The following is a 15199-nucleotide window of genomic DNA, read 5'->3' as shown; positions in this document are numbered from 1 at the left end:
GGATAGTAGATAGACGAGATCGACAACACATAGGGCTACGTACATCATCATTAGCAAGGTAATCTCAAATGAATTACTCAATATTTTAACCTGACAGTGTTTGTCATTCCGTGTAGGAATATGTTTGCTTGTTTTAGTTTAACTAAATGTTGGATTAACATGTTACCTCAGCAATTTTGCTATTAGCCTGTATGTTACCGGTGTCCATTATTTAACAGCTGTTATGTTTTTGAGCAGGGGCGGATCCAGACTTTTTTTTACTGGGGTGGCCCAACCCTGGCACTGACTTATGCCAGGGTGACATGAAGTCTACAAAGGAATATAATTTAATTGCATTTTATTTTCCTTTACGTGTTGACTGCTAACATTGAACTACCTCAAATATTTTATATTCAGGGTAGGGTTGCCACCTTAGATTTGTGAAAAAAAGGGACACTCAACCAATTGTTTGGGGCGGAGGGCTCAGCCACTATTACCAGGGGAGCCGGATGCTCCCCTGGAGGTGAAGCTTTCAGCAGTGTGTCTGCCCCCTGGTGGCTGGCTGCAGTATAGGTCAAAAAGTCTGTCTCCCCCATTCACTTGAATGGGGGAGCAGTCAAACTTTGAAAAATAAATACACATCATACGAATGTTTCTCACATCCATATGCTGTGGTGATATGTAGTTAGTATTTGACTGTTTTGTGTTCAAGGCCTCTTTTTCCTGAAAAGGTTTTTTTCATTAGTTATTAGAGTTTAAAAAACAGGGTTTTACTTCCACGCCAAAAGTTGGTGAAAAGAAGACCTCAGCGCGGAGTACGTCGGCCAATTCAGCTCGCTGTCTGTCTTCGGTCAAGTTTCCCTCCCTGCTTGAGCCGCTTTGAGCGTTAGGGCGCACACGTTTGACATACGCATAGACGGCAAGAAAACAGAGATCATTTTAAAAAGCCGCAGAAGCACGGGGGACCTTTCTAGACTACAGAACGAAGGAAATCAAATGAGGTTTTTGCATTTTCCCAAAAAACGGGACAAATTGTGTCCCGGGAGAGATTTCTATTTTCCCGAGACAGCTGGTGAAAATAGAGAACAATTCTGGGAAAAAAGGGACGGGTGGCAACTCTAATTCTGTGTCTTTTATAAACTTTAAGAGGCAACACAACCAAATGGGAACAGTTAATCGTCTATGTTTAGTTCTGTAAATAATTGAAATAAGATAAACTGTATGTCCAAAGCAAGGATTCTAAGTCCTGGCAAAATGAAATATCCCACACTAAAACCCAAAGACAGCCACAAGTAGCCGGTTGTATCAAAGTTATATTTTTGGGGCTTTTATGTCTCCATTTACAGGAGTTAGGAGCAGTAAGGAGTGACATGTGAAAAGGGACCACATGTTTAAATTGAACCCTGGCCAACTGCTTGGGGACTATTGCCTCCGTACATGGGGTGCACCACCCAACCACAAGGCCAAACCAGCACTCCAAAATGGTTGATTTTAAACAAACTCTCCTCTGACAAGGCAATTAGCCAGTCTTGATTTATAATTTTTGGGGTTTCACCTGGGGTGGCCAATCAGACATCAAGGGGGGGCATACCACCACTAGCCAGCCATCTGGATCCACCCCTGTTTTGGGGTATAATTACATCATCAAATCTTCCTTCTAGAGAGAGCTTCATCATTTCTCGTAGTTGTGAATGCATTTACTAATAGAAATAAAAGCCTACATAACGTTCACTTAGCTTGGACTGTACTGACACGTTTTTATCCAAATTTGTTGTCCCCCATATTAATTCCTAATATGCAGCATAAATACATGTTTTTCCACATACATATTAAATTGTTTATACTTGCCAACATAAAAAGCCTACTTTCTTAAAATGTGTATTCAATAATGATGATACATTAACATTAATCCTTCCATAATTCAAATACAAATATGAAATATATACTTGGTTTTTATAGGAAATGTGTCCCTTATGTCAAACAGCTATGTAGCCCAATGAGATAATTATCCCTTTGTACAAATTTGAAGCTTGTTTAGCAAAATATTTGAGATGAAAAATGTACAACTTGTCATGTTTGGAACTTTTGAGAAGTTTATATGTAGATAGAAGTCTTAAATAACAAGAAGTCCAAACCTAATTTATTAACAAAAATATGTAGAAACATTCCCCAAAATTTGGTTTGTGAATGTTTTTCAAAGAGACAAACTGACATTTAAACATAAGTTATAAAAGCAGGATTGTTTACTTTATTTACATGTTACTTTGTCATAGAAGCCCTTTTAAACCTTAATTTTTCATCATAAATTCTTATGAATTTATTCGCTTTATATTAACCTTATTAGCCATTAACAGAACCAAGTGTTCTAATTTCCCAACACTGAGTTCTGGTCTGATTCCACAGGAATGATGCATAATTATCTTGATATTTGGCAGTGAGGTGGTTAAAATAGAAGGTGCCTGCCGGCCTCTCAGTTTCTCGGGTGTCAGGGGCAACACACTTGACAGCAACAAATACTCCAGGAGTGTGTGAGGGAGAAGATCGAGAGGAGAGGAGAGGACACCACGAGACGTGAGGAAAGTAAAGACCATGTTAACATGAGGACAGAGAAGAAGAAAAAGAGTGATACACGAGGGGGAATGTGCTCAGTCACCAACCAGGAGAGCTCAGGAGACCAGGAGTGAGTTACACACTCACACACACACACTCTTAGAAAACACGTTTGTTTATGTCCTCCACCAGCAGAACAGACGTCAGAGGATAACGTGTCTGAAACTGAAGAGTCACTGCAGCAACTGTAGTATTTTACTGCTATAATTATGTGTTATGTCACTGAACGTGGAGACTGTCTGTCTATTGTCTGTGAGGAGGGAGATCACGTTACACTGCAATGTCACACTGATCCTATGTGTACCGGCTGTATGCACACACACACACTCACACACACACACTCACACACTCATGCATTAGCTTTAGGAGCTGTAACAAACACAGATGATACATAAGAGATGGTGTCTGGGAGCTAGCATCGAGCTGCTGCAGCATCAGTGTATTGTTTGCTTTTAAAAGTTCCTAACATTATTTTTATTTTTCCTCAAGGCGGGAACAAGAATCTGACATGACGCTGAGTTTGATCGCAGCTGGAGAAAGATCCCAACACTCCTGACACATTGTGTGGACAGAAGAATAAGACGGTGTCAGTCGGCTTCTAACAGCTGATTCTGGGACAAAGAGGAACAAGAGAAGAGGAGTGACAAATGCTGCCAACTTCTCAAAACAGAGCATGCTTGATTGTCAACTGAAAATGTGGACTCCCAAATGACCAAAGGAGGACAACAAGAGGTCGTGGATCTGCGTTAAACAAGAGGACAAACTTCTACTGTCTTTAAGGTAACGAAATATATAACTCAGAGTTTTTACATTAAAGCGAAAAAAACAGACATTTATCTCAACATAAAGAAGTAAATAGTGACTGAAACTGAATTAAACTCATTGAGGCTAACGTGGTTTTAAAATAAAGTTGCTAATATTTCAGTCTATTATAAAGATGGCTTCATTCTAATCATAGGAGTGGAATAAGTTATCCCTCACACTGATGACAGATCCTTTAATAAACACCAGAGAGTGAAATGTTTTCAGACGCTGACAGATGACATGTTGGTAACATTTTGTTATACATGTTTGTGGGAAACTTGAACTCTGGTGCTTTTATTTTTACATTTGTGGGTGAAAAGAACAAGAGATACACGCCCACTTATTTTCAATAACAAAATACAGTTATGATTTTTTGGGGGGGGGTTTAAAAAAAAGTTTTATTCCACAATTAAACAGAACATAAACCTCAAACATACATTATGTACATACGGTACATTACATACACAAGAAAAAAGCAGCCTGTGGGGGGCATCAATAAATACTTACGGTTCATGTCAGGGTGCCGGTGGCCTAGTGGTCTAAGCGCCCCACATGCAGAGAGAGGCTATAGTCCTTGTCGCAGAGGACGCCGGTTCGACTCCCGGCCGTGACCATTTGCTGCATGTCTTCCCCCCACTCTCTTCTACCCACATTTCCAGTCTCTCTGCAGCTGTCCTATCAATAAAGGCAAAAATGCCCCAAAACATGACTTAAAAAGTTCATATTAATCCATGATAATATGACTGATCATAAAAATCACCATAATGATCATGGTAATAACATTATATTTACTCAGTTAAGGAGTTCAAGAAAGATCTAACTGTAATCCACATTTAATTTCACCTCTGATCTAGATGCATTAATGTGGCAGCATGTGTTCCACTCAGATTAGGTCTATAAATTCTTCTAACCAGCTGCTCAAACTAAAACCAGTTGGTATCTTTATTCAGTTGTGAATGCAACGTGTAACATCAATAAATTAAAAATATAAACTTAGATAGGATAAAAGCACATAAACTTTGCCCTCTTCTTACCCCACATGTAGAGCTGCCTCTGAGGTTTACATGCTCAGTTTTGTCTTTATTGTCCTGCCAGGGAGATTGATAGATGTTTGCAATGCTGCAAAGACAATCACCTCAAGACAGTAACCACAATGGATCAAAAACTATACATAAACAAATAACACACAGTAACAGTGGGAATATACAAACACAAATGTAGACAGGTAAAACTAGAGAGGGTGTACATCTATAGTCCCAGTGTAAATTAAGCTTTTTTTGCACCAAAATCTGAATAAATGTTTACATCTTCTGCATGTGCTTGTGCATGAGCACAAGCACCTGTACTGTATTGTTATACAACTTAATTTTACTGCTCAAAATGAAGCAAACTAAACCAACAAATCCAAAATCCTCACATAGAAATATTTTAAGGTGTTTTAGCAACTGTCTTTGTTTCCTAAATATTCACATTTAAATGATACATTCATTCATAATAGATGCTGTGTTGGGTTTGGATTGACTTCATAAATATTTAGAGTAATGTCATGCCAAATTAAATTCATGATAAACATCTACATGCTGTTTCTGCTATCACTTAAAAGTATTAAGTTATGTTTTTAATGCCTGTGTTTCATAATGGATATTTAATGAGTGTGTTTTTTTGTGTTTGTCTGCATAAATCTGATACAAGAAAATCAAAACCTCTCTGATAATTGATCACACTGACCTGTTCGGCATCTGCAAATGCAAGCACCTGCAGAGCCCGGCCCTGAGATGACCCCACAAACACACACACACACACACACACACACACACACTCACATACACACTCACATACACACACTGAACCTGGGAAGCTCACACTGACACAGAGAAGTCCACTGCTACACACACACACACACACACACACACACACACACACACACACACACCAGATGATGTTCACGTATACACACAAACATTGCTGACTCAGAGAGCCCAGCAGGTCGTATCACTTCTGACTCAAAGGGTACCATTACCTTACACACCCTTAAACACACACACACACAGACACTAAGCTGCTAAGTAGATATGCAGCTCTCTAGTTGTCCTCGACAGTTGGAAACAAAATTAAACTCAACAAAAGTGTACTAAAACAGCATCTTTGTTTCGCATATGAACTCCACAGTGCGCCAAATAGCCAAAACTAACTAGACCTAAACATTTAAGTAACAAAAATGAATTAAAAATATATTTTTATAAAGATACAAATAAAAATCAGTTAACAAAAATAAAGTCTAATAGAAAAAAAGGAAAAAAAGAAGACAAACAATGATTAAAACTTCTGATTCAGGCTGGAATATTACTTTAAATTAAGCCTTGAAAAAAATGATTAGAGATAAAAAAAAAATATTAATTCTAATAATAGATTAGTTTTTTATTCTAAACGAAAACTCAGAGCTTCCCATTTTATTTTTCAGTGTCAGTAAATGTATGGTCATTAAAACAGAAGTAGAAGTGCTTACAGAAGTACAAAAGTTATCTTTGTGTCACAAAAGTCACATAAATGAGTGCAACGGGTCATGTGACTAAATGTCTCTTCATTGTATTTGACAAACATTCAACCTCCTTCCTCCACTAATACTAGCTTAAAAACAACATGACAATGAAAGACGTTTGAATATCCGTCTAAAGAGATTAAAGGTAACATCTCGCATATAGATATCTGTTTTGTCTCCTGGTTAATCTTAATTCCAGTTTCAGTCTTTTGGCCGTTTATTCATTTAATTAATTTTGTCATTTACAAGGACCATGCATATTAATGAGCATTTCTGTAAATATGCCAGAGTTAGCCAAAAGGCTAGAATACAGTACAAGATCCTCCTCATCACCTTCAAAGCCCTCCATAATCTAGCTCCCTCCTACCTCACCGACCTTCTGCAACCATACAATCCCTCCCGCAACCTCCTCACCCGTCTCACCAAACCCAAGCACCGAACCTGGGGTACAGGGCTTTCTCTGTTGCTGCCCCCACTCACTCTCTCCCCCAACACCTCAGACTCTCTCCCTCCCTCAGCAATTTCAAATCCGTGCTCAAAACCCACATATTTACAAAGGCTTTTAACCTATAGTTGATTGATTTTTTTTTGTTTCTGTTTCTGTTTTTTTGCTTTTGTGCTTTGCTTTGTTTTGCTTATCTATTGTATAATTAATTTTTTTGTCAAGTGTCCTAGAGAAACTTTTAAAGCACTTTTATAAATACATTGTATTATTATTATTATTATTATTATTATTATTATTATTATTAGTTTTGATCCGCAGTCCCTTGCCAGATGTTAAAATAGGCTCCCCATCCTGCCTGCTGCCGCCATCTTGGCCATTCCTTGTCACCTCACTTTGTACAGCGCTTCTATCTTCTGACAGAGTCAAATTAGCCGAGTAATTAAATAAAGAAAGCAAAGAGCACATTTTTAAAAAGTATTTCATCAGCTTTAAACTTTCTACTCTGTAAAAGAAAATTATATTGCTGTCACTGTTTCATGGCCCTATTCAGTAGGTCTAGTGAAGCATAACTTTGCAGAGCAAACATTAGCATAAACTGAAATAGCAACCTCTGCTTACATACATTTTTAGAGATAAAATGTTGCATTTTAATGTATTACTTATTTGTTTACTCTATTTTCATTTAAAAAAAATCCCAACATAGAATGTTTCCTTAAATATACACAGCACTGACCCTATAATGTGTAATGGAAAAACACTGCTGACGTTTTGCTAGCCTTAACAAACAGTCAGCTAGCTAGCTCTTGTTGTATTGTACTATCACCACATGATAATTTACCTGATATCACTTGTTTTTTATTCAATAAGTTATGACTAGCTAGATGCAGCTGTAATATTGATTATTGCTGTGTAGGCTGCTATTTTGGAGAAGAAGAAATTAGTATTTTTTTGGGCTGAGCCTAATGATTTATCAGATTGGAGCATCGACTAACATACTCGCTAGTACCGTAAACTGCCTTTCTCTATTTAATTTCCAGACATTATCGTATAGAAATCTCTAATTTTGAAACATTTATATATTTTTTGGTAATTTTAGGCCACAGTGAATTTACATGTTAACCCCCCCTCATCAAAATGAAACCTTAAACCTCACATTCTCTCTGTGTTACTCCATCTATAACTCTGTGGCTTATCAGATATTATTATCCTCTTCTCTCCAGCCACGATGACTGAGCGAGTTCACAGTTTTCAGGGTCAAAGCTTCCACAAACTGAAGCGAGCCTGCCTGCGTCGAGGTGCTCTCTTCAAGGACCCACTGTTCCCGGCCACCGCCCAGTCCCTCTTCTACAAGAGGGAACCCCCGCCGGGTCTGACCTGGAAGAGGCCCAGGGTGAGTCTGCTGAAAGATTTAGCCTTTTACTTCTTCCCCTTGTACAAACTAGTACAAACCATTACAAGTAGTTATTTCACACATATGTTTCCAGTCTGCTCTCGTCTAATTTAGTAACCTGGCTCAGTATCTGTCGTTTCCATCAGGTTATATTAATTAAAGCTCTTTCTATTAAAGGCGAGGCATCAGGCGGTGAAATCGGAGCCCTCAGGGAGTGGGTGGCGCGTGCTGCCGATGGATTGCTCTATAAGTGTGTGTATAGTAAAAAAAGCAGCAGCCAATTAAAATAGCATTTGTGTTTTTAGCACAGTGGGAAATGGGAGTATCTGTGTGTAAGAATAAACAGTTATTGTGGTTACAGCAAGGCAAGTATCCTTTCATGGTGCCAGTGAAAAGGAAGGTTAAAGTCAAGGCCAGTTTATTTATTGTGAAGCGTCTGAGGTTGCTTGAAAAGTAATTATGTACTGATTTATTATGTATACGGAAAGATGTTTTTTTAACAATTATTTTCTACGGAACCATATAACTGATTTTGATGCTGTTTGAGACCGTATAAGTCCTGCATATATTCAGAAAAAACACAAATTAATCCCATTGTATATAATTAAATCACTTGCATTTGATCAAAATCAGATATGGTTGTATATCAATAACTCTACTTCAAAATGTGCCTTCAAAACAAAACCTTCCTTGCACTTAATGTGTTGCTACAGGCTGAAGAGAAAGGGTTAATAGTATTGTGTTACTAATGGGTTACTCAGGTATTTAAAGTGCACCAACAGGGAGTAGAGTGCCATCTGTTGCACACACACAGACACAGAAACTGCCTTCATTCCCTCTAATACGTTCCATTAACTGTCCTCTTCAAAGTCCATGTGGCCTTTTTTCTTGTTATGAACTCGATATGATCACAAGGATGGGTCATATCTTGTCTACAGTTGCATTTAACGAGGTTATGACCACTGAGTGTGTATTTCCCCGAGTGTGTGTCCAGCAGCTCTTCTTGTGTTACCTCACCCCGTCCAAACAGAGATCAACAAGTCCACACACACAGGATCTGTCTCCTCAGCAGAGCCCTGACACCCTGAATCAGCTCTGAGGTCTCATAAAACTGTGACACCGATAACTGCTGCAGTCATTAATCAGAGGATATTTAAAGCTGGTTAACAATCAGTGTTTGCTCTGCAGAGCATTTTGAAGTCTTTCAGCTCGATGTTAGAGCTATTACATCATTTTTTATGTTAAAACAATTATTTTGTTGGGATTTTTTTTCCAAAATCATATGCCGTTACAAATAAGCTTCATGAAAACATAGTTTGCAGAAGAAAGGCAACTAGCTAGAGAGGATGCTGCACCATTTAGAGTCAGAAAGGCCGTGTGTTTTCCTCAGAAGTTAGTGGAGAACAAATCTGAGCTAAAAGTAGAGTGAATGTTGGCTTTGATGAGCAGAAACCTGACATTAATGAATTCTCTGGTTGCTTATTATCTGTTAGATATGTAAAGAATATTGGGCTCCCTTCAAGGGTTTCAGAAGTAAACAAGGAGTTGATGTGTTTCTCTCTTTGCTCTCACTCCAGGAGATCTGTAAGGACCCCCGTCTGTTTGTTGACGGCATCAGCACTCGGGACTTACACCAAGGCAGTCTGGGTAACTGCTGGATGGTCGCTGCAATTTCCTGTTTAGCATCTGAGCCGTCTCTGTGGAAGAAGGTAACGCATTTGTGATCCTTTCTATTTTCAATTCTTTCTTTCTTTCTTTCTTTCTTTCTTTCTTTCTTCTTTCTTTTCTTTCTTTCTTTCTTTCTTTCTTTTCTATCTCCCTTCCTTCCTTCCTTCCTTCCCTGCATTCCTTCCTTCTCCTCCTTCCTTCTCTCTCTCTAACATCCTTCCCTCCTTCCTTTCTTTCTCTGTTCCTTTCCTTCCCTCCTTTCCTTTCATTCTCTCTCTTTCTTTCTCTCTCTCCCTTCCTTCCCTCCTTCCTTTCATTCCCTCTCTCTTTCTCTCTCTTCCTTCCTTTCTTTCTCTCTCTCTTCCTTCCTCCTTCCATTTTTTCTCTCTCTCTTCTTCCTTTCCTTCTCTCCTCCTTCCTTCTCTCCTCTTCTCTTCCTTCCTCCTCTCCTTTCTTTCTCTTCTTCCTTCCTTCCCTCCTCCCTTTCTTTCTTTCTCTTCCTTCCTTCCCTCTTTTCTTTCTTTCTCTCTCTCTCTTCCATCCTTCCTCCCTCTCTTTTCCTTCCCTCATTCCATTTTTTTCTCTCTCTCTCTTCCCTCCTTCCTTCCCTTCTTCCATCCTTCCTTCCTTTCTTTCTCTCTCTCTTTCTCTCTCATCCTTCCTTCCCTCCTTCCTCTCTCTCTTTCTCTTTCTCTCTCTATCTCTCTCTCTGTCTTTCTTCCTTCCTTCCTTCCTTCCTTCCCTTGTTTCTTTCTTTCTTTCTTTCTTTCTCTCTTCCTTCATTTCTTCCCTCCTTCCTTTCTGTCTCCCTTTATCTCCTCAGTCCCTTCTTCTTGTCTTGATCTCCCTCCTCTCCTTCCAGGTGATCCCAGACCACATGGATCAGGAGTGGAATCCCAAAAACCTCAACCTGTACGCAGGAATCTATCACTTCCGGTTCTGGCGTCTGGGTCGTTGGATGGATGTTGTCGTGGACGACCGTCTGCCGGTCAGCGGGGATGGAGTGCTGCTTTTCTGCCGCTCAGCGACACCTCGAGAGTTTTGGAGTGCTTTGCTGGAGAAGGCCTACGCCAAGTGAGTCACTTCATAAAATCCTGATCTATATGTGGTGGCAATGAAGGCTTCAGATCATCTGCCCCGCAAGTTCAAATCTCAAACTCTGTCTTGAAGAAGATCTATCACTACAGCTGTAACGAGCTCCACTTTTTACCTTGTTATGAAAACAGAGTATTCATTAATCACTGGCTCAGTCAGTCTGTGGTTACTTTTTAGGCTGAACGGCTGCTATGAGGCTCTGGAGGGAGGAAACACTGCAGAGGCTCTGATCGACTTCACTGGAGGGGTTTCAGAGCCGCTCAGTCTGGATCGTGAGGCTCTCAGGCTGCACAGCGAGCAGAGGAGGACGTTTTTCCAAACGCTGACCAAGGCCCACGAACACAAAGCCCTCATCACCTGCTACATACGGGTAGAGCTTTGAAACTACCAATTGAGTATGTTCAAATCAGTGACTACGATTGAATACCTTGAATGTATTTAAATCTCAGCCAGCAGAAGGAGAGATGGTAGAGTCGGTGCTTGATTGCGGTCTGGTGCGAGGACACGCCTACGGGATCACAGCGGTGAAGAAGCTGAGGTCAGGGGAGACGGCGTCATGGAACGACGGGATGCCTCGACTCTTCATGGTGCGCATGAGGAACCCATGGGGGACCACAGACTGGACGGGGGCCTGGAGTCAGGGGTGAGGGTCCCTCCTCTTCATCTGCCACATGTGTGACTGCTGAGTGCATTAAAGGTTTGCAGGAGCTGTGGGAGCAAACCTTCACTGACATCAATGCAACGTTTTTGAACATTATTTAAGATTTTACAGCAGAGTTGGAATCATTTTATGAGCTCACATCTGCCTTTTGCATTGAAGTTATGAGAAACTCTGAAAGTGGCCTGAATGAACCTATGAGGCGTTGAAACACAACTTCAGATTTTTATATGACATTTCCATTGCGTTAGACTTTGTAATTCTTTTCTGGACTTAAGAATGAAACCAATTAGAAAATCTTCTTATTTTATCCAAGATCAAGTAATCTATCTTAACTTTTGTCCTGGTTTTACAAAGAAAAACTGAAAAAATACACATTGTCCAAATGCAGACTTTGAAGGATTACCAAATCTGGATTACATGTGCTACAAACAGGACTACATACTACATATATTGTCCACAGGGGGTGCCAAAATCAACACAAACTCAAAGTTTCTCACTCATGGCTTTTAGGTGGATTATTTTATGAGGACAAAATGATACTGATACTGTCGTTAGTGTCAACATCATATTAAAATGTTGTGTGTAATCCAGCCTAATCCAGCCCCCTGCTTGGATTAGAATAATCCCAATTATTTTTTTATCAAAGTTGTCACAATCCGACTCAAATGTTTCAAACAACACAAGCTAGAAGTTTAATCCAATTATAACCAGAGACTGGATTACCTGATGTTATCAGACTTTGTAATCCTCTTTCCTCTGTAGAGCAACTTCATTTTAAGATTTGATTGTATCTGATCAATCAATCAATCAATCAATCAATCAATCAATCAATCAATCAATCAATCAATCAGTCTTTATCTATATAACTCGAAATCCCAACAAATGTTATTTCAAGATGCTTTACAAACATAGCAGGTCTAGACCGTACTCCAGTGACCGTGCATGTAAGATGGGATCTTATCCTGTCTTGATGTTGGGTCTTTGTTAATAATATAACATGGAGTACGGTCGAGACCTGCTCTGTTTGTAAAAGAGTCTTGAGATAACATTTTTTGTGATTTGGCGCTATATAAATAAAGATTGATTGATTGATCAAGACAGGATAAGATCAAGTCCCCTCTTACATACAGGACTCAGTCTGTTCTCATTTGAATCCACCATGAGCAGAGCACTTTGCAGCATTTAGCAAGTTACAGCGCCAAGGACAAACTTCCTTTAACAGGCAGAAACCTTGAGAAGAACCAGACTCATGCTAGACACCCATCTGCTTCAATTGTGTTGGGGTTTGAAATATGAGTAGAGGGAGATGAAGATAGCTTTCATCTCATCAGATTTTTCTTTTCAACCACAGCCCACCCCCCAGTGTTGATTTTGACATTATTGTTTGACATTTTTGTGCTTGCATGCCCCCTGCAGGTCACAGCAGTGGCAGCAGATGAGTCGGGCAGAAAGGGAAAAGATGGGCCTGGTAGTTCGAGACGTCGGGGAGTTTTGGTAGATGTCATTCTTCTTTATTTTCTTCTCTTCTTCCTAATTCATCATATCTAATTCCTCTTTCTTAATTCTTAATTATAAGTATTTTATTTCCTTAAATTACCCATAAAGCCGCTGCTTGTTCTACTGTGTTATGCATGCAATGTTGAATACAAAATAAAAATTTTAAAAGATTTTTTTTTTTAAATAGACAAAAAAACAGACTTATGAGACAGAACTACTAGATTTTGAAAAACATTACTCGATCAGATTTATATAAATGTTGCTCTATGTTAATTTATCTCCTTTGCTGCTCCTCAGGATGGACTTCGAGGATTTCTGCAACTACTTCACCGACGTGGTTGTGTGTCGCCTGGCGGAGCGGACTCTGCTGTGGCCGAGCTCTCACTGGAGAGAAGTGCGCTGCTACGGAGAGTGGGCTTCTGCTCCCACTCCCTCAGAAACACCCCCACCTCCCATCCTCCACAGTAACCACCCGCGGAGTTTAGGGAGGAGTAACGCCAAATCAGGAGGGACCAAACAGCGAGGAAACAAGAGGGAGACAAGGCTCGGGGAGAGTCAGCAGCAGGGAGGGAAAGGAGAGAGACGAAATAAGGCCGTGAAAAAAGCCAGAGAGGAAGACGATGGAGAAGGGGGAGGATGGGAGGCACAGATGGATAAGAGGAGTCGATGTGGAGGATGCATCAACCACAGGGACACTTTCCTGCACAATCCACAGGTACAGCTGAGGAAGAGGCTGGTGTTTTCATACATGCAGGATTTTTTTGAAAGTCTTACGTTTTCTCTCTCTAGTTCATGTTTGAGGTTAGAGGTAAAGAAGAGGAGGTGCTGATCTGTCTGCAGCAGGAGGACAGGAGGATACAGAGGAAGAATGGAGGAGGAGACAACCTGCCGATAGGGTTTGAGGTGCTAAAGGTGAGCACTTTGAGGACACACACAACTTATCGATTCACACATAAAAACAACAACACAAAACTAAGTCCTGGTTCCATGCCTTGTTGTTGCTCAGGTTGAGGTCAACCGCCGCAGCAGGGTGCAGGTTGTGGTGGAGCAGGCTGCCAGCTCCGTCTACATGGACTCCCGCAGTGTGACTCTGAGGGGGACTCTGGCTCCTGGCCGCTATGTTGTGCTGCCAACAACCTTCCTGCCCGGAGCCACCGGGCGATTCCTGCTTCGCCTCTTCTCCCATTCTCACGTCCAACTCAGGTGTGTGGCTGTGTGAGTGTTTCAGATGAAAGATATTACATTTTTAAGACAGATACTGATACCAATATGAATCTTATTTTAGAGGTGAGTAATTACTGATATGGAGGCCGATATTTTGAAGTCTTGCACTGCGATGAAAATACATGTGTCTGTGTTTCAAGACACAAATTGTGAACTGAAATGACTATTTGGATATACTCTGAAGGCTCCATTATTACAATTATGTATATTAAAAATGAATATTGGCTTGGTAAATCGTTCCAAACTGTACAGGAGGATTAGGGCCAGGGATTTTTTTTTTAAAAGGTGTAACTTCTGTGACTTCTTTCTTTCTTTCTTTCTTTCTTTCTTCCTACCTTCTTTCCAACCTTCCTTTCTTTCTCTCTCTTCCTTCCGTCCTTCCTTCCCTGCTTCCTTTCCTTCTCCTCTTCTCAACCTTCCTTCCAACCTTCCTTTCTTTCTCTCTCTTCCTACCCTCCTTCCTTTCCTTCTCCTCCTTCCCTCCTTTCTTCTCTTCCTTCCTTCCACCCTTCCTTTCTTTCTATCTCTCCCATCACTCTCATAATTTGACTTTAATCTCAGATTTCTGGAAGAAAAAGTCAGAATAGGAAATTTAAGTCAGAATTTTGGCGAGTGAGCAAGCAAATTAACATTTTGAAGTTGTCATTTTTTTCTAATTCTAAGATTAAAGTCAAAATTTTGTCATTAAAGTCCGATTTTTTTAGGGCCAGTGAGCAAAATAAATATGTTTCAGGTGATATTTATTTTTATTCAGAGAAAAAAGTGAAAATAAAAAAGTTTTACCATAAAAATATTTTTTTTCTTGGCCCCTCTTCTTTGATTTTTATTAAGTGGCCTTAATACTCTTCTGTAAAAAACAAAAGACAAAAAATATCAGACTTATTTGCTGCTCAGACTTAAATATTCATATTCAAAAATAGCAAAAAAAAAATTCTGAAGCCCTTATAGTTGAAACATTTACTCTGCATCAAATAACCTCTGCTGATTCATTAACTTTAACTTTAAACATATTTATTTTTGATGTGTAGGGAACTAAGGAAGGATTTACCTCCTCCCTCTTTCTTTGCCTGTTTTCTACCTCAACCATCTGTGGTGACCACAGTCCACCTCCGCAGAGCAACGGGACTCAACTCTCCCAAACAGACAGGTGGGTTAGCGCACAACATCATGCTATTGTAACAGGAAAGAGAAGGATGAGGAAGGTAGAAAACACAATGTAGCTTGTAGGAATGCAGGGTATTAGAAGTTGGGCACTTACTGTAAACTACCAGGACCCTGAAGGCCAAA

At 40.0% G+C, this 15199-nt stretch overlaps 1 protein-coding gene across 1 annotated transcript; it reads left to right on the top strand.

Moving 5' to 3' along the window:
• Positions 1–8: 8 nt before the first annotated feature.
• Positions 9–15091, top strand: LOC117807795 (calpain-5-like). The gene is made up of 13 exons (XM_034677198.1): positions 9–58; positions 2383–2659; positions 3079–3369; positions 7598–7767; positions 9345–9476; positions 10298–10509; positions 10708–10900; positions 10980–11173; positions 12608–12685; positions 12986–13403; positions 13478–13600; positions 13695–13891; positions 14941–15091. Exons 4-13 carry the CDS (start codon positions 7603–7605, stop codon positions 15089–15091), a joined length of 1863 nt encoding a protein of 620 aa, XP_034533089.1. The 5' UTR covers positions 9–58; positions 2383–2659; positions 3079–3369; positions 7598–7602.
• Positions 15092–15199: the final 108 nt, after the last annotated feature.

This window comes from Notolabrus celidotus, chromosome 23, assembly GCF_009762535.1.
Source record: "Notolabrus celidotus isolate fNotCel1 chromosome 23, fNotCel1.pri, whole genome shotgun sequence".
Lineage (NCBI taxonomy): Eukaryota > Metazoa > Chordata > Actinopteri > Labriformes > Labridae > Notolabrus > Notolabrus celidotus.
Note: the sequence above shows the minus strand (reverse complement) of the source record. Positions and strands in the feature narration are given on the sequence as shown.